This window comes from Juglans regia, chromosome 16, assembly GCF_001411555.2.
Source record: "Juglans regia cultivar Chandler chromosome 16, Walnut 2.0, whole genome shotgun sequence".
Taxonomy (NCBI): Eukaryota; Viridiplantae; Streptophyta; class Magnoliopsida; order Fagales; family Juglandaceae; genus Juglans; species Juglans regia.
Window position 1 is genome coordinate 26,236,140 of NC_049916.1, and position 22,421 is coordinate 26,258,560.

Consider the following 22,421-nt stretch of genomic DNA (forward strand, 5'->3'; position numbering starts at 1 on the left):
TTGAGTAATGCATGCTATGCTCCTCCTACTTTGGCTGAATGATCCAAGGCCAAATTCCCTTCTCGACTTCATAATGTTTATATTCCAAGGGACGGTGTGAGGAGCCATTAGGCCAATGTCCTATTGGCTAATTGCTATGTGCTTTTGGATTTTGAATGTCTATTAATAAATTAGTTTTTTTTTTTTTAGTTATAACCAACCATAACATTATTAATAGGTACATAAAGAGGGGTAGGGTTCCTCGACAAACACCCAATTACTAATAATAAAACACCTAAAAAAATGTCTCATCCCCTCTTATTTTCATCAAACCAATGGAGGAGTTGCCTTACTTGACGATTTTACTAGTGTGGTTGGCGAACTTAGATACCATGGTGGCAACCACAATAGAATGAGATGTGGTGTAACTCATTGTGTTGGATTGATTGATGGAGAGACTCATATCTTCATCTTCTTGGTGGCCGGTGACGACAACATGTTCGCCACATGCGCCGATGGTTTTACTAATATTTTTTGTATTGAGACAGATCAAGGAATTCCAAGCTGGTGGTACAATGTTATGTTGGCTGATTCAAGGTTGAAGGCTAGCTCTAGATCAGATTTTTTTTTTCTTTTCTTTCGAAAAAATTTGGGTAAAAAAGGTAGTGTGGTCTATATAAAAGGTTAATATTTATTAAGTGATATTCAACTGTTCCAATAAAACATAAATATCTCCAATTGGTGTTATTCTTCTTGTGAATAAATAGCATCCTAAGATCAGAATTGGTAAATTGTCATTAGATACCCCAAGATGAAGGTTTTGACCAAATTTACCTCAATTCAGCACTATTAATTCGAATATAAATTGGTAATAGATACCTATCTCATGGAAATATTTAAAAAAAAAAAAAAGAGGAGAGAGAGAGAACTACGTACCACTCAAATAGTACTACAAAATGAAAAGGGATTTATGTTATCTTTCAATCTGTTTAACAGAAATCTCATGAACATCATACTGTCATACATGTTGAATATTTCATCATCAAAGATTCCTGGTCCTCTGGGACAAACAAGAGGCATTTTTTTTTACCTCATTTATATTATCTTCTCATTTCACTAAGAGAAGAATCTGACCTTTCGGTAGGAAAATCTTGCTTTCCATTCAAGCCATTGGCTATCTTAATATTCTTCCCTGTTTCTTATGTTTGGATAATAATGTTACTTTTCTTGCAAGGAAGAATCACATTCTCTTTACTCCATATTTTTCCTTTTTGGGTTTCCTCTGGAAAGCTATATCTTAAAGCTTCAACACTGTTGTGGCTTCAAAACAAAGTGACTTCAAGACAGTAGAGAGAAAAGGAGAAACAAAAAAAAAAAAAAAAAAAGAGCAAAAAATTGAAGAGAGATGGCTGACACTAGTGCCAGCTCAGCAACATGTTTTTTTTTTTCACTTACTTTGATCCTTTTCTTTTTGAACTCAGGGCTGCACATGTCCAGAGTTTCTTGCTACCTATGAGTGCACATGTCCAAAAGCTTCTTCCTCCATTCAACTATTTCATCGAAAAAATCATCAATCTGTCCAATGATAGCCTCCACCCCACATCTCAACGACCCAAAGCAACTCTTCAACCTCTCGGCCCTGTCTTGGACATCAATCTCAACTTCATACTCCAAAAATCTCTCCATTTCAACTTTCAACTCTTCCATTGCTGTCTTCGCTTCCCGGAGCTCGTGCAGCAAAATCCCAGGCTGCCCTTGATCAATTTGTTCTATCTCATTTGTAACTCTTTGCTGCAATCTTTTGATTGATACCATCAAGCCTGAGCCAAATACAGCAATATTATTCCCCTCGAACCCTGATCCTCCTTGGCAAAAGCTCGATGCAGGCCAACAATACACAAGTCCACAAAGCAAGATCATCAAAAGCAATGAGCTAATGTTCCTCATTGCATAAAGAACACCTCGAAAACCATAGAACCCGTTGAAATTTGATGTTGTCGAAATGTTCTCATCGAAACATAATGAGAGTGGTTGAATTCTTGTTTCCATCAAGCTCTTGTGATCCTCTTCCAATGCTACAATTTCCCTCTGGCAACCGCTTATAGCCCGAATCACCTTTTGCATAAATATTGGAAGATCAAAATAATAACACATCGAAATATAATCATATTTTGGAAAATTAACTTGAAAAAACGATTTTAGTGATGTTGGTGAGTCAAGTTTACTGACCTGACGAGAGAGCTGAGGGCTCAAAAGGCGATAACCATCCATCGAGGTTTCTATGTTGGCAGCAGTCGAATAGTAATTTTCCATCCCGGAGGCACCAGATTTAAGCACTTGACATGCTTCCCAAAGCCTAGAACTTTCATCCATGTATTCATCGAGCCATTTTTCACCTATTGGCAAGTGAAGCTTTTGAACCAAAATGGTTAGCTGGGAATTAAAGGATCTTAGTGAGGATAGCACCTTTTGAAGGTATTGGATTGACATGAAGTCGTGAGAGAGCAAGGAATGATCAAGATCGTCGAGTCCTTGGTTGAGAAAGTTGTAGAAGCCATTGACAGAAGAGGTGGTGCATGAGGGATCCATCATGGAAAATAAGAAAAAAGAAAAAGAAAAAAAAAGGATGATATGGTGGGGGTGAAAATAAAGATGATGGGACTGACAGATATATACTAGAAGATCATGGGGAAAGCAAGCAAAAACGAAAGAAGGTGGGAAGCTCAAGAGCTTAGGTTTCCATATTGAAAAGTATTGCTGGGTGCAATCATGGCTGTTTCCTTCAAGAGTGGAGGGGATGATTGAGAATCTGCTGTTGCATTGTTATATGGGCAGTTAATGAAAATTAAAAAAATAAAAAGTTATAAAAAAAATGATATATGAAAACTTCATGAGTTCTCTCAAAATATTCTTCTTCCAATATTATTATACCCTTTATTTGTTTTGCTTCTTTGATTTCTGTGTGTTTTTTCCATTCCCAAAGGGGATGATAGTGCACATAGCATAAAGTAAATATAGGAATATATGTTAGAAAGTAAATCAAGAATCTTAAAAGCTCTTTATCATTTGATATGTTAGATTATGTTTCCCGAGCTGTAAAGGTCTGACTACTTTGACTGATATTTTCTTCTCATTCTTCTAGTTTGATTTGGTTCCCTTTTGAACTAATTGCTGATCTTTGACTTGCCCTCAACTTTATTTTCTCTTCCTTCCCATGTTTCTACAACTCTCATACTGCAAAATTCTGTCTTGTTTTCCCAGACAGGCTCTATTTTATTGTGATTTGGTTCATTTAAAAGGAATTGGATGGTGAGGGTTCTCTCTCTGTGTATATATATGGATTAATTTATGTTCCAAATACCGATTCTTCTTTATCCTTTTCAGGACCCAACATCCTTTTTCTAGGCATTAAATCTACAGTTTTTGATATTGATGGAATGTGAGTATTGTACCCATTGATCCTAGTAATATCGATGATGGGTCACTTCTGGTACAAGTACCCCAAACCTCCACCACAGTGGTCCAAGACCAGCCCAAGTACTTTTTCTAGGCAACTTTTTTGGCCATGGAATCTAAGAACACATGAACTATAATTTAGTAATTAAACGCAATTAGAGCAATAATATATACTATCAATTCTCTATTTTATTTGTTATCAGAAAAATACTCTAACCACAAAATGATTATATAAAAATAATCCTACAAATTGATATAGCTTGATGTGATTCGTCAGATTATAAAATTACTTTTATTATAAAATAGATCTAATAAATTAAATGAAATTACATCAGTTCGATATAATTTGGGGGAAAGGGGGCATCCTTTGTATTTCCACTCGAGTGAGAAAATTAACATATATTTGCAGTAATGTGTGAGATCCCTTACAAAAATATAGACCTTTCTTCAAGTGAGAGCTTCCGTTCTGGAAGTGAAAGGATGTAAAATATACGTGACAGCCGTGGCTTTTTTTTTTTTTTCCCAATTACATAGAGGAATTTGGATTTTCAACTATGAAAAGTTTATCTTTATCTCTAATTACGTCAACAGAGTCGATCTCTGATCCTTCTTCATCTGTTACCGTGGCATTTCTCGCGTCGAACCCAAATTTCTGACCTATTAGAAGAAACACAAATATACAAAGGAAGGTGATATATATCAGATTAAAACCTTGTCAGTTGTCACCCAGTCTCAAAACAACATAATGATTGAGCTGTTAGCTGGCGATTCTAAATGATATCTGACAGAGATAAAGCTTAATTTTGCAGGAAAAAATGTGGTCACAGGGAACATTAATATATAAAATTTATTATTCATCAATTACTATTCCCTTTCACATTCTATATTTATAATTTTTATATAAAATATGAAGTTATTTTTCATAAAGAACAGAAATATTTTTTATAAAATATGAGATAGTGAATAGTGACTGATGATAATAATTTTTTTTAATATATATAGTTAGAGAAATAATTTATATAAATTCTAAATAGATAAATTTTATACAGTTACTTCGTAAAAAAAGTGGATCCCATAATTAAAAAGTGTTAAAAAATTTATTTTTTATCATTAGGATCCACTGTTTTACAGAAAGTCAGTACAAAATTTATACCCAGCATTACTCATAATTAATATTTAGCAGCAACGAAGATATATATGTCTCAAGTACCTGCAATATTTCTGAGCTCCTCAAGTGAACCCGGTAACCTAATTAGCCTTCCAGCTTCCATGCAGCCAGTCTCTCTCCTCAAAAGTGGATTGCCTCTATAAATGCTTACCCTTGGACAAATTGATCCTGTACTGGAGTAGTACTCTCTCAGATTGCAACCCTGCTCCCCTTTACCATGACTCCCCAAAAGAACTTGATTTGTATCGGGGACTCTAATCTGGTGTCCAACCTCTCGCTTTTGCAACATTTCATTCAAAGTTGTCTGAGGAAACTCGTATGTTTTGGTGTCGGAAGTTATATCTGCACCATTCATAAGAAGAAATTTGACCATTTCCACATTGTTTTTGGACATGGCAATCTCGATTGCTGTTAACCCGTGTCGATCCTTTGAATCGACGTTTAGTCCTTGTTTCAACAGTTCCTGCATCACCGTCAGATCGTCCCTATTTGCAGCAGTGCAGAAGAGATTGCCAGCAATATGTGGATCAGAAATAGCGGCAGAGTTGTAGAGAGTCCAGAATATGGAATGATGTTTTGATTCTATAGCATCCCACAACGCAGTGTTGCCCTTTTTATCTGCATGCAGCCATATTGCATGGTATAATAATAAAAAATCCAAAGGGCATACTAATTATGTTGAATTAAGCTGAAGAATTTCACCAACTAAAATATTTAAAGAAAAATGGTGGAAGGTTAGAGATTACCTCTTAAGTGTACGTTACATGCGTGCTTAAGGAGTACCAAAACACACTCTTCATGCCCTTTCGATGCTGCAATGTGCTGTTGTATTACAAGAAATTAATTACTACGTACTAACTAAAATGATGATGATGATGATTATTTAGAGAGAAATCAAAATACCAATGGGGTTCTTCCTTTAGAATCTCCAATATCAGGATCCAACTTCGCTTTGAGAAGCTCATCCAGAAAGGCAGCATTGCCAGCCTTAGCAACAGCCAACAAGTTGCTAGCCATATTTGGGTCACCGGCCTGATCTTCTTGATCTTCCCCATTGATCTCTTCCAGCAATTCTCCACTACTAAGATCCTTTAGCTTTTTGTAATGCTGCATTTACAAGTTATAACAAACCTTTAAATCTTTAATCAAAGTGAACAAGCATATATATAGATATCAAAAGATTAATGATCATCGTAAGTCTATGCTATATATGCATGCACACCGACCTGAAGGAAGTTGTTCAGCATTTTCTCGTAGTCTTCTAGTTTGGTCCGTGTTGACTCGATTAGAACAGTGGTTTTGAGCCTCAGGAGTTGTGAAAGCGTCTTGGTTCGATAATTAAATCTTTGAGGCCTACAACAAAGAGCACCAACTTCTCCGAATATGTTCTTTGATTGCAAAGTGGCTATAACTCTTTCTTTCTGATCCTTCTCGCACTCAATTATTTCAACCTCGCCCGATACAATGATGTAGATATCTTCCGGTGCTTCATTTTGCATGATAACATCCTCTCTAGGTGGTACGTACTCTGCCTTCATCTTGGCAACCTGTAATATCCAATACCAGATCATGTATGCATGTTTAGATCAGCAATTTAATTAATTCCCTAATTGGCAAGAAAAATGGACCAAAATAATCTGATTTTTTTTACCGGAATTGACTCTGATTGTCATATTTTAATATTGATGTTAAAAAACGTACGCATTGTTCGTTCAGATTTTAACCATGCATCAATATCATCGATCATATATACCATGATCAAGAGAGTTTCCTTGGAAATGCCCTTGAAAAGATAGACGTTCTCCACGGTAGGCAGAAATAAACGCTGGCAGATACTTGTACAGATAGACTTTGGTAGCTGCTCAATCAGTTGCTGCTCGTTTAGGTTCTCAGCCTTGAACCTCAAGCACATGTAAGCCAATATCTGTTCTTTTAGCCTTGGAGGCAAGCGATTTCGGCTTACGAAATTTGATGCTGCTTCAATGCTATTTCTCTGCAACAATTTATAACAAAGCCAGCCAATCCCAACAAATTCATCATCAGAACATGACACGGATTAAGTGGCACAAATCGACAAGTATACAATCAAAGAGAGAAAAAAAAAGAAAGAAAGGAAAATCTAAAATACTCACAAATTCCATGGTACGACGAGTTCCTTCAACGACTAAATTTGTCATGTTACCAATAATGTAAGAAGTGAGGCCAAGGTTAACAAGCATATAGAAAATAATGAAGACCATTTCCATGGTGTTGACAGCATGGAGATCTCCATAGCCGACTGTGGTCATGGTGGTAATGGACCAGTACATGGAAGAAATATAACGTGTGGAAAGGCTTGCTTCTCTGAAATTTGGGATCAAAGCTGCAGTCCATGTCTTTCCATGGTGAGGGTTCAGTTCTGCTAGCAAGTAGTAGAGGCAACCAGCACAATGCACCGTAAAAAGTGTCACCTGATGAAAGCCAACATGATGATCATTGATTTACATCATCACCTCATTGCAAGTTGTACGTACGTAGGTTCAGAAAAACTCGCGTGTCAATTATGCTTGCAAAATGATCAAAATGCATGCATGGGGCCTGGTGGGAGTACTGGATATATGGGCTACTTACAGATAGCAGCCTAGCACATCGGATCCAGAAATAACTGTATCTGATGTCCTTCTCAAGCCTGCCAAATAAGGGAGCCCAATGCAAGTTAATTTTTGAATGAGTCCAGTTGCCGGCTTCAAATTTTGGATAAACATACTTATAAAAAGTTGAAAAAATACAAGCGAACAACGACATTTAAATTTTGTCGTAAAAGAATCTTATACTTTATGCAATTATCTTTTTCTCGATCATTTTTCAAGTTTAAAAAATAAATATAGATAGAAGTCACTATTGAGAATATTCATTTTATACATATGATATGACATCATCTCGATAATACATCTCTCTAAGTGAGTATTAGGAACAATCAATTAGAAACAGTCACGCAGTGAGTACAAAGTGTGTACTACTATAATAACTTCTCTCTAGTATTACTCTTTTCTTAAATTTGGATAAAACTGACCGACCTGGTGAAGAGCTGCTTGGCCCGTCGGAGTCTCCAAAATCTCAGCATGCCCAAGAGGGTGTAAGGGAGACCCATACGTAGCTTGCCTGTAAACAAATATCCAAGCACCTCAAATGGGATTGTGGATGCCAAATCCATCACGAACCACGTTGACAGGTACCTTTAATTAGTTAAATAAGAGCATCAGTCGGTTAATTAATATCAAATCATCAAATATTGAATATTATGTGTATATATATATATATATGTATATTTCAACAGGTACGTACGTACAATGACACAGATCTAGAAATTTGGATTGGTGGGGCCTCATGTTTTAATTATAATTAAGACTGCTAGCTGTATGGTGAGCAAATTAAATAATCTATTAAATTCTTCAATCCTAACTTTTAATGTATATGGACCGCCGGGACAGCTCGGAAAGTGATCAATGAGAAGCGCTGCATGGTTGAGCGGTTGGCTGTAATTGCTTGATCAAGTAGCTAAGGGTCCATATTGAGGTGCCTTGAATATTTAATGTCTTCACCGTCCATTCATTTCTCCTCTTAGGTCTCGTTTAGTTACACAGATTAAATTAGATAAGATGAGATTAAATAAAAAATTTATAAATAATAGTAAAATAATTTTAAAATAATCTGAGTTAAGATTTTTAAATTATAATGTTAAAAGAGGGTTATAATATAATTTTTTAATATATATAATTTTTTGTTTTAAAATTTGAAAAAATTACATTATGTTTTATGTTTTAATTGTTTGAAAAAGTTGTAATGATCATTAGATAATGATTAGATGAAAATTTTAAATTTAAAAATATTTATATTTAAATAGTATTTGAATATTGAGATAAGATAAAATAATTTGAAAGATCGATTTGTGATACCAAACTAGGCCTTAATTTCAAATAAATAGAAATGATTAAAATGTCTAATATTTTATGTTAAATCTAGATAGTATTTATTTTTTAAAGTTGAAATGGATGGTCGATGATCATTTGTTTCTGAATAAAATGCGTCTCGTACATATATATATATATATATAATAATTAAATGATGTAATCATGAAAATCTTCGGAATGGAAGATCAGATAAAATTGATGATCAATACACCGGACTGCATGCTTAATCATGAGGTTGAAAAACAGAGAATTTCAAAAGTGGTCCAATTCAAAAAACTATATATATATGCAGGGTAAGTATAGCTAACCTCACTGCAATCTTTTCAGAATCACGAACTGGAAGCTGAGTTAGCGAATCAATATAAGCCACGAAAAATGTCAAGAAGATATCGACCCCAAAGAATAGATCCACAATGCTGTCTGCTATCCATAGCAGTTTCTTGGGAGAGGATCTGAGAAATGCTACCTCAAATGGGTAAACCCATGCAGAGTATGCAACCAAAAGCACCATAAATGCCTGCCAACACCTGCATACATGCACCATTAACCCAGTCTGTATTAATATTCATGCTAGATATAATAATAGAATATACATGTATTTCAGCCCTTTTAAAAGACAGTAGAGATCAAACCCATCATTAAAAAGTTTTTTTTTTTTTTTTTTACGTAAATTTTAGATTTGTCAAGTTGTACAAATTAAAATATATGCAAGTATAGCATGCAGTACACACAGGTGCATGGACGGAGTCACACGTGTACACGCACATGTAAATTATATACAATCATATATAGGTACGTACGTATACGTGTGGAAAGTAACATTTTAGAACAATTTATATGAACTAAATTATGTGGTCGTGTTTAATTCAAAGTGATGACCGGTAGGTGCATGATGATGATCATCAACGCAACGTACGTCCAACTTTTGTAAATGAGCATATCGCGGCTAGCTATCTTCGAATATTTTTTTTAATTTTATTCGTCCAAACGAAAAATTAAAGGAAATAAGAAATAATATTCATCCAAAACATTATTGCTAATTCAGTTCATGGAAAATACTGGAGGAGTACGGATGAATTGGACCCCCGAATCGACCGATACTAATTTATACTTTTTTTTTCTTTTCTTAAAAAAAAAGAAACTTAATAGTGAAAGAAGTGTTTATTAGTGAATTGATTTTTTTAAAATATATTTAAAGATGTTTAAAAAATATGTAATTTTTTTTTTCACTCTCATCGATCAGTTATCGATGCAGGATCCTTCAGTTCATATATATTACATGTACGTTATACATACGTACCTGTATCTTGAATCCATGGGCGATATGATCCAGCCTTTTGACTCTATTTGATTTTGTGTGTAATGATCACTAGAAACACCGAGTGGCGGAATGATGAGCTTCGAAAGGTGACGCAAACTGAGAGATGATGACGCTTCGCTTTCTTCATGCTCATGTAGTACTGGGGTTTCAGCTGGCTGCAGCTGCAGCTGGCCGCTCATGTGCTGTTTTTTCCGGCTATCCTTCTTCATGTCAGATGCTAAGTCACGATGATCAAGACTATTATTGTATGGACCAAGCTGTTCCTTATCCATTCTCCCAAACAAAGTACTAGTACTCTTTAATTAGTAGAATTTTTTAAGGCAAATAAAATAACAGAAACACACACAAACGGCGCTAGAAGATCAGAAAGGGAGAGTCGGCGGCCGGTCAGGAGTAATATTGCTAAGTTTTGGAGAAACATCTAGCTTGAAAAGAGTAAGGGGAAAATTAAAGGTACGTAGGCCATGGGCGGGCTTAAAGTTAAAAAGAAAGAGAGCTTTGTGATCATGAGGGATGCAGATTCCATCGCTTGGTGGATGTGAAGAGATCGAAGTAGTAGTTGTGGGGATTCTCTGAATTAAGTAGTAGTAATAGCTAGATCAACAAGTAGTACTGATGAACCTGGAAAAAGTTACTAAGAGTTGAACATGAGGATCAAATTAAAAGGTGTACTAATTTGGAAGACCTGCCATATTGTCTGAGGATCGAACTTGCGATAAGATACCAAACATGCAGAAAAGGTTGTGCAACTTTTTTGGCATTGGTCGAGTGTAAAAGGACCATATGGACCAGATATCTCATCTCTCTCTCTCTCTCTCTCTCTACAGAATTCCAACTTTATTGTATGATTTTACATCAGTATGGAATAAACTATTTTGTCCTTCAAAGCTTACAGATTAATTTGACTGCTTGCTGAATTTTGTTTTTTTTCTGTTTTTTTATTTAATAATTAAATAAGTGATTTTAAATATATTGTAATATTTTTTTAAAAATATTTTAAAAATATATTAAAAAAATAAAAAAATGATAAAATTAAACCGACTTCTCTTAACGGCAAAATTGCCCGACTCCATGAGTATATATATGGTGTCACAGCCTGAAGTATTGGATAAATATGACCCACTGCAATATCTGGTATGGCCAATTAATTGGCCATATCCTATTAAATGGTCCCATCCCCTAAATCATTTGTGGAAATCTTATTATTAAGTATTTTCAAAATATGAATAATTGGACCTTTTTATTTTATTATAAAATTTCATTAGATTAATTACACGATATCTTTAATTAATATGAATGAATTAAGTATCATGCAGGTGTTTATGTTTTCACAGTATTTAATAATAAAAAATTATATTCATAATTTCTACACCACACAATTTTCTTTTTATTTATTTATTCTTATTAAATATATGGTGCATGTATGATCTTAAGTAGAAGAATCCCTTCAATGATTACTGGCCATCCATGTTTCAACACAACTTATTGCCAAACACGTTTGTTTGGTGGGGCTGCCTGGTAGTAGTAGTACAGTATTGAAAAAGAAAAAGCATTAAGAGTAAGGAGAAAAGCAGTAGTTGGTGGGGTTGACGCGAAGTCTCCTCCCAAATTAAGTTAACCATGCATTAAACATCTTAATTTATCATTTTAGACTGATTTAATTAATAGTTTAATTAAGAGCATAATTAACATATAAACCCAACGTGTTGTTGCATGGAAGAATTAATATATAACTGGATGGATCCAAATTAAAGAATATTCCTGACCTAATTTCCTGGCAATTTGGTTGTACAGCACTATATATGTAGGAAGGTGAGCCGAAACATGGAAATAGCTCATATGTTTAGCGTGTCTTAACTTAAACCAGAGCTAATAGCTAACAAGGCCTTTGACAGATTATTCAAAAACTACAAGGCATGCATGCATTTAGGGGATATGTAAAAACAGAAAAATAATAGCAATTCATCCAAGTTGATATGATGAGAAAGGGCCCATATTCCTTTTTTTTTTTATTCTTTTTGGTCACGAGCATGTGAAAAGGTGTGCTTTTTGCCAATACTCGGCGTCTGCTAGTCGTGTCTGTTTAATGTGTTTGCAATATTGTCGGTACCGACACATCTAACCTATTTATTATTTCTAGACTGATTTAATTAAGAATAAATATAGATAGAAGTTACTATTAGAAATATTCATTTTACATATATGATATGACATCATCTAGACTACACATCTTTTCAAGTGAATATTGAGAACAATTAACTAGAAACAACCACACAATGAGTATAAAATATGTACTACTATAATGACTTCTCTCTAACATTACTCTTTAATTAATTTCAGCTCTCGATTTTTAACTGAAATATGTTCTTTTAAAAAATAATAGATAAATCTCGAACTCACACGTGAAAATTTATTGCGTTTAATGGTAGATGGAGGAGACCCCACATTTTTTAAAAAAATAAAAAAATAAAAAAATAAATACACATAATTATATATATTTTCTCATACAAGGAAGAAATGGTTACCATCAATATCAGAGAAGGATAAATGTGATTATGTGAATTTTATTGTATATCCAATTGAACTTGATTGCTTCATTAATAGCCAGATTATTTGCCATGCTGGCTGCTCAATTTCCTCCCATTCCCACTTGTGGGAGGCAAAATAGAAGAGAAAACAAAGATGGGAAATGCAAAACTGGCCACGAAGAATCAAAACCATCTGAAATCAGATGAAACACACTCGAATTAATTCCTCTTTTAAGTGTCTCCAGATAAACTACCTCAAGAAAGTTTCTTTCAAAGCTTTTAGAGCACCTCGTTTATAATAAACTCGAGGATGGATTATAGCATTAAAACTACTTGTACAAAATTCATGACTTTGAGTTCATCTTCTGATCTATTGGTTTCTAAAAAGTTGCCAAAGAAAGAAGCAAAAGAATCAGCCAAGGGGAAAACATCTTCTTTTAGCATATAACTTACTGGTGAAAAGAACCACTATCACGAGCTCAAGTAAATCGGGTGGTAAAACTGTGCAACTTTTTGTTCTTGTTCCTCGGCTGCAGAAGTCATGGGAGGAAGAAGAAAAATCAGGAGGTCGGGATGAAGGTCTCTCAAGCGTCCTAGCATACTAGACATCTTCACCTCAGATACTCAGATCTCTTCAAAAGCTTCTATGAACTTTGAACTGAAATGGTGTGTATGTTACTCACAACTCGGACTTTGATTCTAGGTCTTCCTCCAATGACTTGTCCCTTGTTGAACTCTGTGATTCATTAGAAGATGGCTCTTGGAGATCCACTTCATCACCTAAGATTTTAGCAGTGAAATGTCTTGCCTCAAAGTCAAGATCTGGCCACTCAGAAACTATTCTTCTAGCACCCTGTAAAAATCACAAATGGTAGTAAAGGCTAGAAAGGAAAGTGACAATGAAAAAAGAAACACTAAAACAAACAAACATTTACCTGAAGCTTGGGTTCCTTTGTCATGGGATTGTTGCATAGATCGATGGTTTTTGCTTTGGATTTTGTGGCATTACCACACCATGACTCACACCACAGCCATTCTTGAGGTAGCGAAAAAATGGGTACTGTATGCTGAGCATAGTTTGGAAGATCCTGAAATACAAATTACAGGATTCATTGACCAAGTATTTTATTTTATAAGAAAACGATATTATTAATAAGGATAAACATAGCCCAAGTACACAAAATGGTATACAAGATATAAGACCTATCTAGGTCGCAATAGTGGAAACAAGAAAATCATGTAAATTTTGGCCATTAAAGTCTATAGCTATGGCCCATAAAAATAAAGTAAGGAAAAATAAAGATCGAAGTTCCTCTAGTGTCAGTTCCTCATCTTCAAATATCTGATCGTTACACTCTCGCAATATGCATCACCACATAATGCAGATAGTGATCATCTTCCACATGGCTTTGATTTGTGGAGCACCTCCCGCGGAAGTGTCCAGCTGGCCAAAAACTCAACCACTGTGGCAGGCATTACCCAATTTAACTCTACTCGGCTAAACACTTCAATCCACAAGGCTCTAGTTGTCTCGCAATGTAACAAGAGCTGATCCACTATCTCGCCAGATTTCTTGCACATACAACACCAATCTAGAATAACGACCCGCTGCTTCTTCAGATTATCGGCTGTTAGAATCTTGCCCAGGGCAGCTGTCCAAGTGAAGAAGAGCACTTTGGGCGGCGCCTTATTCCTCTAGAGTCTTCTCCATGGGAATTGAGTATTCGGTAAATGTGCAAGGGACTTACAGAAGGATCGAACCGAGAATGCACCCTTACCTGCAGGTGTCCAGCATAGTTTATCGGCTCGTTGTCCATTCAGCTTCACGGAATAAACTAGGCTGAAAAAGCCTCAAGGCAGTCTACTTCCCAATCTTGGGCCACTCTACAAAACGTGACGTTCCACTGGACTTGGTCCCTCGATTGAACCATGAGGTTTGCCACTGAAGCATCTTGATCACATGTCACTTGGAAAATGGATGGAAAAGAATCCTTTAGAGCCTCCTCCCCACACCATATGTCCCTCCAAAATTTTATCCGAGTACCCGCACCCAACACAAATTTAGTATGGCGAGTAAACACCCCCCACCCTCGTCTAATATGCTTCCAAACCCCCACTACATAGGCCCTGTTCACCTCTCTAGCACACCAACCACCCCACAAGCTTCCGTGTTTGCAATCAACCACCAATTTCTATAGTGCTTCCAATTTCATATTATATCTCCATAGGCATTTCCCAAGTAGGGACCGATTGAAAGTTCTCATATTTTTTTTATCCCTAACCCACCTAAAGAGATTGGCTTGCACATCTTGTCCCAACTGATTAGATGGAATTTGAATTCGTCCCTCATCTTGCTCCATAAGAAATCACGGTGGAGTTTTTCAATCCGTGCCGCCACACAAGTTGGTATTGGAAATAAAGACAGAAAATATGTTGGTAAGTTAGAGAGAGTACTCTTGATCAGAGTCATCCGGCCTCCTTTCGATAAGTACAATCTCTTCCACCCTGCCAAACTTTGTTCTATCTTCTCGATTGCTGTATCCCAAATTGATAAAGCTCATGAGGCGGCTCCCAACAGCAATCCCAAATATTTTATGGGAAGAGAAGCGACCTTATACCCAAGTGTGTTGGCCAATTGCCGAGTATTGCTGAACGAAAAATCTCCATTAGAACCATGTCCGTTACCCATCCTAATAGCAGTACCTTTCTATCTTCCATGTCGTCGTCCCCTTTTCGAAATTCACGGGGTTGCTCCACCATCAGCGCCTCCTTGTAGGAGTGAGGTTGCGGCTGGACCTTCGCCACCAATGGTCTCTTCAGTGCTCTGTCACTGTAAGTGACCCTCCCTTCATGAATAAACTCCCACAGGGCTTCCCCCATCCTTTTACACCCAAGTGTGTTGGCCAATTGCCGAGTATTGCTGACGTTCCCAACTGGCACTAACTCTGATTTATCGAAATTCACTCTCAAGCCTGACGCTGCTTCGAAGCATAGTAAAAGTGACTTCAATGCTCTTAGCTGGCTTTGATCTGCCTCGCAAAATATTAGTGTGTCATCTACAAATAATATATGAGATATAAGTAATAAGGCCCCAATTGGGATCACCTACCGAAAAACCAGCCACAAAACTGTTCATAACCTCAACCGATAGCATCCTACTAAGGGCTTCCATGATGATAACAAAGATAAGTGGGGACAACGGATCTCCTTGTCTTAGGCCACGAGAACTGCTGAAGAAACCAACTGAGCTGCCATTAACCAAAACTGAGAACCTTGCCGTTGAGATGCACCATATGATCCATGTATGCCATCTCTCCCCAAAACCACATCTCTCCAACAAATAAAGAAGGAACTCCCAATTTACATGATCGTATGCCTTCTCTATATCTAGCTTACATATAATCCATGCGATACCAGCCTTTAATCTGCTATCCAGGCAAACATTGGCTATAAAGACTAAATCCAGGATTTTTCGACCTCTTAAAAATGCATTTTGTGACTTCGTAATTATCTTACCCAAGGCCTCCCCTAGCCTGTTTACGAACACCTTGGAGATAATTTTGTACACCCCATTAACGAGGCTAATGGGCCTATAATCTTTCACCTCCGATGCTCCGATCTTCTTCGGGATCAACGCAATAAAAGTAGTATTTAAGCTTTTCTCGAACTTCCCAGCCGATAACAATTCTTGAAACACATTCATTATGTCCTCTTTCACTACCTCCCAACATCTTTGGAAAAATCCCATCGAAAAACCGTCTGGACCTGGTGCTTTGTCTTTAACCATTCTTCTTACTACATCCTACACCTCCACTCACTCAAAAGGTCTCTCCAACCACGACGCTGTCTGTGGCTCAATAAAGTCAAAACCGAGTCCATCAAGCTTTGGCCTCCACCCCTCGTTTTGTAAATAGTTGTTCAAAGAAATCCACCACATGATCCCAAATCACAGGAGCCTCCATGCAGTCTATACCATTGATATTCAACATCTCAATGATATTATTTCTCCTACGAGAATTAGCTACTCTGTGGAAGAACTTTGTACTTCAATCCCCTTCTTTCAACCATAATGCTCTTGACTTCTGACGCCAAGAGATCTCCTCTAGAGAAATTACTCTCTCCAACTCTGAAGCCAACTCTGCCTTTCGCGATAATTCTTCTGGGAAAGGACTCTATCCTTAAGTTTCCTCTCTAACTCCTGTAGCTCCTCCACGATGGTCTTATTTTACTCCCTTGTCTCCAAAAGATTGAGGTCTTACTTGTTTTCGCAGATGAGATGAGTTGAAATAAAAGTTAAAAATTGAATAAAATATTGTTAGAATATATTTTTTAATATTATTTTTGTTTTGGGATTTGAAAAAGTTGAATTTTTTATTTTCTTTTATGTGAAAATTTGAAAAAATTGTAATGATTTAGATAAGATGAGTTGAGAAATTTTGTAAGAATAAACGAGGCCTGAGAGTTCCAAAGCTTTAAATCATTCTTTAAAGCTTTGAGTTTGCTTGCAAGTATGTAGGAGGGGGGTACCATGAAACTACTAAGATGACCACCATTGTCTTATCCTGTCCGCAAAACCTTCACTCTTAAAATATCGGTGCCCGCCTTGGATACCCCCACCATCCAACAAGATGGAAAAATGATCCGAGCAAAGGCGAGACAATCTCTTCTGACACACCCATGGGTGATGCATTTCCCCATCCGACAAGATTAGGAATCTGTCCAGCCAAGACCACATCTGATTATTGGACCGAGTAAAGGGGCCCCCTACAAGAGGAAGATCCACCAGATTCAAGTAAAAAATACATGCTGAAAATTCTGTGATGGTTAGGCGCATCCAGCTGTCTCCGAATCTTTCATTGGGGAACCTTGTGACGTTAAAATCGTCACCTATGTACCAAGAGAGGTCCCACCAGCTATGTATTCCAGCAAGTTCTTCCCATAATAGTCTTCTGATACTGCCAACATTCAGCCCATATAAACCTTCAAAATCTCACAAAAAATTATCTTCCACTTTTTAAAGGAGCAGGCCACAGTGTACTCCCTTACAAAATCCTCCATTTTCTCCACCACCCTTCTATCCCACATCATTAAAATACCACCAGAAGCCCCATTTGATGCAAGATAGACCCAATCTGCATAAAGACAACTCCAAACACTTCGCACTAATTTCCTGGAAACCAATTTCAGCTTAGTTTCTAGTAAACAACTATGTCTGCCCTCCATTCCCGAAGCAAGTTTTTTATGCGAAGACACTTATTTGCCACATTCAACCCGCAAACATTCCCGGACACAATTTTCGGCTTCATAAAGGAGATACAATCTCCTGGAGATACAATCTCCTTCCCTTTGGATCTATCATGGCTTGAGCTGCCCTTATAGTTCAACGACCATTTGAGTCTCTTAAGTTCCCGTTGTTTCTTTGTCCCAGATTTCTTAGACTGAGAGTGCCACCTCTATGGCATTGAGAAGAGCCATAAATTGCTCTTTAAAACCCATACTCCATTCCCACACAATGTTGAATTTCCTTTACCTTTCGGAGCACCCAATCAGACACATTGAACTCGTTTGGTAGCATACAATTTAGAGGAATGGGCTCCCCTTCTCTAGAAACCCACTACGAATTCAATGACGTCCTCCTCCACCCCCCCAAACAGATTTCTACCCTCCCATTCGATCACATCGTTGCTAGAGATTGGAGTTATTATTTGTGTTTCAGAAACCATTCCCACGTCACTACCAGCGATAGGATTGAGCATCTGAGATAGCCCCTCTACAACATCCTCAACAATAGCCTAAGAGAAGTCCATCCTTTCCTTGCCATCTCCTTCCGACAGCATCTCAAGGTGCTCCTCAGGTTGATGTGGGGTCTCCGCCTGAGAAAGTGGTGCTTCCAAGGTGTTTATCGGCATTTTCTGGCCACAATAAATTGGGAATGCAACAGACGATGGTGGTATCTCCTCTATTTCCCCTTTTCGCATAGTTGCCGACAGTTCCACCACCATCGTCGGGGCTTTCTGGACCACCATCGATGGTCTCGCAGCTGGACGCGGTGCACCTGATGGTTTCACAATCACCCCCCTTGCGAATCCTCCATACGGGGAAGGGGCCCGACGGGCTGAGGCCCAATCAAGGGATCTTTCCTTACAACACCCAACTGATTGGGGTCTTGAGCTAACGGGCCTAGGCCCTTGTTACGCTGACCTATTCCCACACTAAAGCCCACACAAGGTCCACTTCTTTCTAAGCCCACCTCCTCCCTTATAAGCCAATCCATCTTATTCTGTAAAGTACTCAATTGAGCCTTCACGTCCAGTAATGCACTGAGGACTTCCCCCTCTGCCACGCCATCTGCAGGTCTGCCACCGCCACCCTACCACTATACTGGACGAAAATCTCTATTAGAGCCATGTCCGTTACCCATCCTAGTAGCAGCACCTTTCTGTCTTCCACGTCGTCGTCCCCTTTTCGAAATTCACGGGGTTGCTCCACCATCAGCGCCTCCTTGTAGGAGTGAGGTTGCGGCTGGACCTTTGCCACCAGGTGCTCTATCACTGTAAGTGACCCTCCCTTCATGAATAAACTCCCACAGGGATTCCCCCATCCTTTTCCACCCTTTGCCCTCCTCAGGAACGAAAATAAAGTTCCTCCCACCATCACCGCCATATTCCACCACCGCGACATAGCGACCACGACCATTCAAACAACGTTGTGCCATAAAGTTGCGACTGCCTTCCCTGACTATGGTGAAGAAATCTCTCTTTTCTTCCGTCATGCAAACCTCCAAGGCCTTTGCTAGCCATTGCACCGTTGAAAGTCTCAGAACTAACTTTGTCACCACCCTTCAGCTTCTCTTTGTAATAATCAAGAGACCCCCCTCCTTCACAAGTGAAATTTTTTTATTCTATCGCAATGTCCTTTGAAAAACCCATCCTAAGCACACCAATACCCCAAAGCTCAGTCGTATAACGCCGTCACAAACCACCCAAACTCAACAGACAGAATGAGTGTTTGTTTTCCATCGTCGAGAGAAAATGTACGGAGAGAAAATATTTTTAAGTCAGCTCAGTCGAGTTTCCTATTGACCAAATATAAATCTATAATACCATCCAAAGTTCAATTAATAATTTGTATAGCCGCCCCATTTGTTATCACTACTTTTAAGGACGATTTTTGCTTACCACTCAAAACAAGTGGTCTATAGTTGGGCACCTATCTAAATAATTGGGCACCATGTTCGAAAATTATAAAGAGTAATGCTAGATACAGTCTTAGGCCTTGTTTGCATTCAAAACTCACCTCAACTCATCTCATCATTACAAATTTCTCAAATTCTTACACAAAATATAATAAACAATTCAACTTTTTCAAATCTCAAAACATCTTTTCCAAATTCTCACACAAAATATAATAAATAATTCAACTTTTATTCTATTATTCACAAACCATCTCAACTCATCTCTGAATCCAAACCACTTCTTAGAGTATGCAAATCCCCCCCCTCCCTATGAAAAATAGTGGGGCCCATCGTTAAAAAGTGAGTTTTTTTATGTTAGTCCCAGACTTACACATCCTAAGATTGTACAAATCATTTTCTAACTATAAATAATATGAACCACATTTCAGACTCATGAGCAGCAGAGTTAGGAGTGCTCTCTAAACTCCACATAGAAAAGGACTGATCGTGAGAATTGGAACTTCCTATCTATTTGTTGAGAAGATGTGGCTTTACGGGGAAATGACATAATTGCATAGCCCATTTTATTTCCTCCGAAGCAACAGGGGGACCTCTTATTCCCCCATGCTATTCGTTATGGTAATGGAGATTTTGAGTACAATGATCTCTACTACAATGAAGGGGGTTTCTGGATTTTGTATGGGACTCATGAATAGTGATAAGCTTAGTATTCCTCATATTTTGTTTGCAGATGAAACTTTCATATTTTGAGAGACAAACCCCGATCATCTTCACTACCTTTTTTTTATAAGTAAAAGTAAAACTTTGTTGATCCCGATCATCTTCACTACTTGAGCTCCCTATTCCTATGCTTTGAAGCAATATGCGGTCTGAAGATTAAGTTTGGATAAGGTGGAATTACTTCCGGTTGTGTAATAAAGAATGTAGACATTTTAAACCCACTAAGCATCTTCACCACTTGATCTCTTGTATACTACCCATATACTGGTGTACCAGTTTTTTTAATAATAAAAATTTACCTCATAAAAGACTGTATTCTATAATTGGTTAATTTGCATTCCTAAAGGCTTATTTTGTTTGCATGTTCACGATCTTTCTTCTATTTTTCCCAAATATATATTAATCATTCCTAGCTTACAAAATGTAGTTGATTACACTTGAGAACTTAATAAAATGACGTTACTTAGACTTAAGCTGAAGACTCCAAAGGTATTGAAACAAAATGCAACCTTATCATTTTTATAATAGGTGAGGAATAAGGCACAAAAAATGAACTCGGATGAAAAAAAAAAACATTAACACTTGAGCTTAAACCACTTGCCTGATCCAGATTGGATAGACTGTTTGGGTCCTTGCTAAGACTTTCATAGAAAACTCTTAGATTATCTCCAGCTGCAGTCTCTCGAAATTTCTTCAGATCAACAACGTATAAAGCACTGGACAAAGTTACATTTCAAGCTCAAACTACTATTCTTACAAAGGATCCATCAATTTAGTACCACAATGAATAAAAGCAGTGACCTACCTGATATGGTACGGTCTTCCTCGTAAATGATCTTTCCAGAAACCCTAATCCACAGAAAATAAAGGGAGAAAAATAAGACAGACTATTATGTGTGCATGATGGAACATCTAAAACAATAAGATTTGAATTTTATTTTTTAAAAAATAATTTACTTGTCTCCAGAATCGATATCCATCCATATCCTTGTTGTTGTCACAAAAAGGAGTATATGCAAGAGGTCTTCCTTTTATATCCATGTCATAGAGTTCTCCCATGTCTGCTCTGACAATCTGATCTGCATCAACAAAAATCACCTGCAGACAATGGTAGATATTTAAGCATATCATATACGTGAAAAGAGACAAGATATAGAAGAAAAAATAAAAATTATCCAAAGAAATGCTAACACCTTTTCCAACGAAATGGGAAATATAACATCAAGGAATAAGATTTTATAGGCCCAAATAATTCGCTGCTTCTCTTTCTGCTTATGCAACCATGTGGGCCATTTGTAGGTGATTAGCTCATAATCGAAACCATACTCTTGTGCCATATGCGGAATCACGCCCTACATATCAAGGACCCAGACAGAGCTTACATGCTGAGAAAAATTTTCAATTTCTTTTTGTTAAGATTAAATAAAACAAAGCTTTGAAAAAATAGATCATAGGCATGCACAACCTTAAACTGAGGAGAGAGATAGTTCTTTATGAACCAGAATTTAACTGGGCGACGTGTGTTCTTTAGGACACTCAGAATCATTATTTTCAGAAAACGTTCATACCTGCCAAAAAATAGGATGAGAAAGTTAACCAAGAGCAAATGCATTGTTCGTGTGGAGAGAGAGAGAGAGAGAGAGAGAGAGTCACTTGGTCAAACCATGAAACAATTAGTATATAAACGAAGTATAATTTTCTTTCTGGTAAGTAAATGAAGGATGAAATCCAACATGCAGCTTTGTGTGGGATAAATCGGTCGCTGTCATTTCTTCAGCTAATGTAAACCTTTTTAAACAATTTGCATGCCTCATACAGACATACACATGGTCTGAACATTATCACAAGCCAAATCGTCTAAAGGCATTCACTATCAGTATGAGCAGAGATATTGAGTCCTCAAACATGGACATACCAATATTGATTAGAATACTGAGCCACTCTAGTGCCACCTGAGAATGCATTTGGTCAACCTGAATCTCGTAAATGAAATTTAGCTGAATGCATTATTTTAAATAGTGGCATTTGGAATGGTGTTGGAAGAAGTTCGAAGGTGAAAAAAAAGAAGTGGCATCCAGTTATGACACAAAAATTGATTTCTCAG

General features: G+C 37.3%; 3 protein-coding genes across 3 annotated transcripts in view; all 3 read right to left on the reverse strand.

Annotated features, from left to right (window-relative positions):
* Window positions 1-1,014: 1,014 nt before the first annotated feature.
* Window positions 1,015-2,758, reverse strand: LOC109002269. Its single transcript, XM_018979937.2, has 2 exons — window positions 2,209-2,758; window positions 1,015-2,094 (listed from the first exon to the last, which is right to left on the reverse strand). Exons 1-2 carry the CDS (start codon window positions 2,569-2,571, stop codon window positions 1,486-1,488), a joined length of 972 nt encoding a protein of 323 aa, XP_018835482.1. The 5' UTR covers window positions 2,572-2,758; the 3' UTR covers window positions 1,015-1,485.
* Window positions 2,759-3,777: 1,019 nt separating this feature from the next.
* LOC109002296 (potassium channel AKT2/3-like) lies at window positions 3,778-10,625 on the reverse strand. Its single transcript, XM_018979977.2, has 11 exons — window positions 9,854-10,625; window positions 8,862-9,080; window positions 7,660-7,818; window positions 7,214-7,271; window positions 6,736-7,053; window positions 6,357-6,596; window positions 5,830-6,150; window positions 5,507-5,710; window positions 5,350-5,425; window positions 4,646-5,221; window positions 3,778-4,092 (listed from the first exon to the last, which is right to left on the reverse strand). Exons 1-11 carry the CDS (start codon window positions 10,144-10,146, stop codon window positions 3,962-3,964), a joined length of 2,595 nt encoding a protein of 864 aa, XP_018835522.1. The 5' UTR covers window positions 10,147-10,625; the 3' UTR covers window positions 3,778-3,961.
* Window positions 10,626-12,580: 1,955 nt separating this feature from the next.
* LOC109002294 (UDP-glucose:glycoprotein glucosyltransferase) overlaps window positions 12,581-22,421 on the reverse strand; it is a 35,320-nt gene continuing 25,479 nt past the window's right edge. Inside the window, exons 31-37 of the mRNA XM_018979973.2 lie at window positions 21,783-21,885; window positions 21,511-21,669; window positions 21,275-21,415; window positions 21,123-21,166; window positions 20,919-21,033; window positions 13,338-13,490; window positions 12,581-13,255 (exon numbers count right to left, since the gene is read on the reverse strand). Of these exons, the coding sequence (XP_018835518.1) occupies window positions 13,082-13,255; window positions 13,338-13,490; window positions 20,919-21,033; window positions 21,123-21,166; window positions 21,275-21,415; window positions 21,511-21,669; window positions 21,783-21,885 (889 nt within the window). The 3' untranslated portion in view covers window positions 12,581-13,081. The remainder of the gene's footprint in view (window positions 13,256-13,337; window positions 13,491-20,918; window positions 21,034-21,122; window positions 21,167-21,274; window positions 21,416-21,510; window positions 21,670-21,782; window positions 21,886-22,421) is intronic.

What these genes read in the sequence shown, in the direction of transcription:
- LOC109002269 (XM_018979937.2), bottom strand. Translation starts at nt 2,571, where the DNA reads ATGATGGATCCCTCATGCACCACCTCTTCTGTCAATGGCTTCTACAAC. An exon ending in GCCCTCAGCTCTCTCGTCAG is followed by an intron (nt 2,095 to 2,208) that starts GTCAGTAAACTT and finishes TTTATGCAAAAG; the next exon opens with GTGATTCGGGCTATAAGCGG.
- LOC109002296 (XM_018979977.2), bottom strand. Translation starts at nt 10,146, where the DNA reads ATGGATAAGGAACAGCTTGGTCCATACAATAATAGTCTTGATCATCGT. An exon ending in AGGAAACTCTCTTGATCATG is followed by an intron (nt 6,151 to 6,356) that starts GTATATATGATC and finishes TGGATATTACAG; the next exon opens with GTTGCCAAGATGAAGGCAGA. An exon ending in GGAGCTCAGAAATATTGCAG is followed by an intron (nt 4,093 to 4,645) that starts GTACTTGAGACA and finishes TTCTTCTAATAG; the next exon opens with GTCAGAAATTTGGGTTCGAC.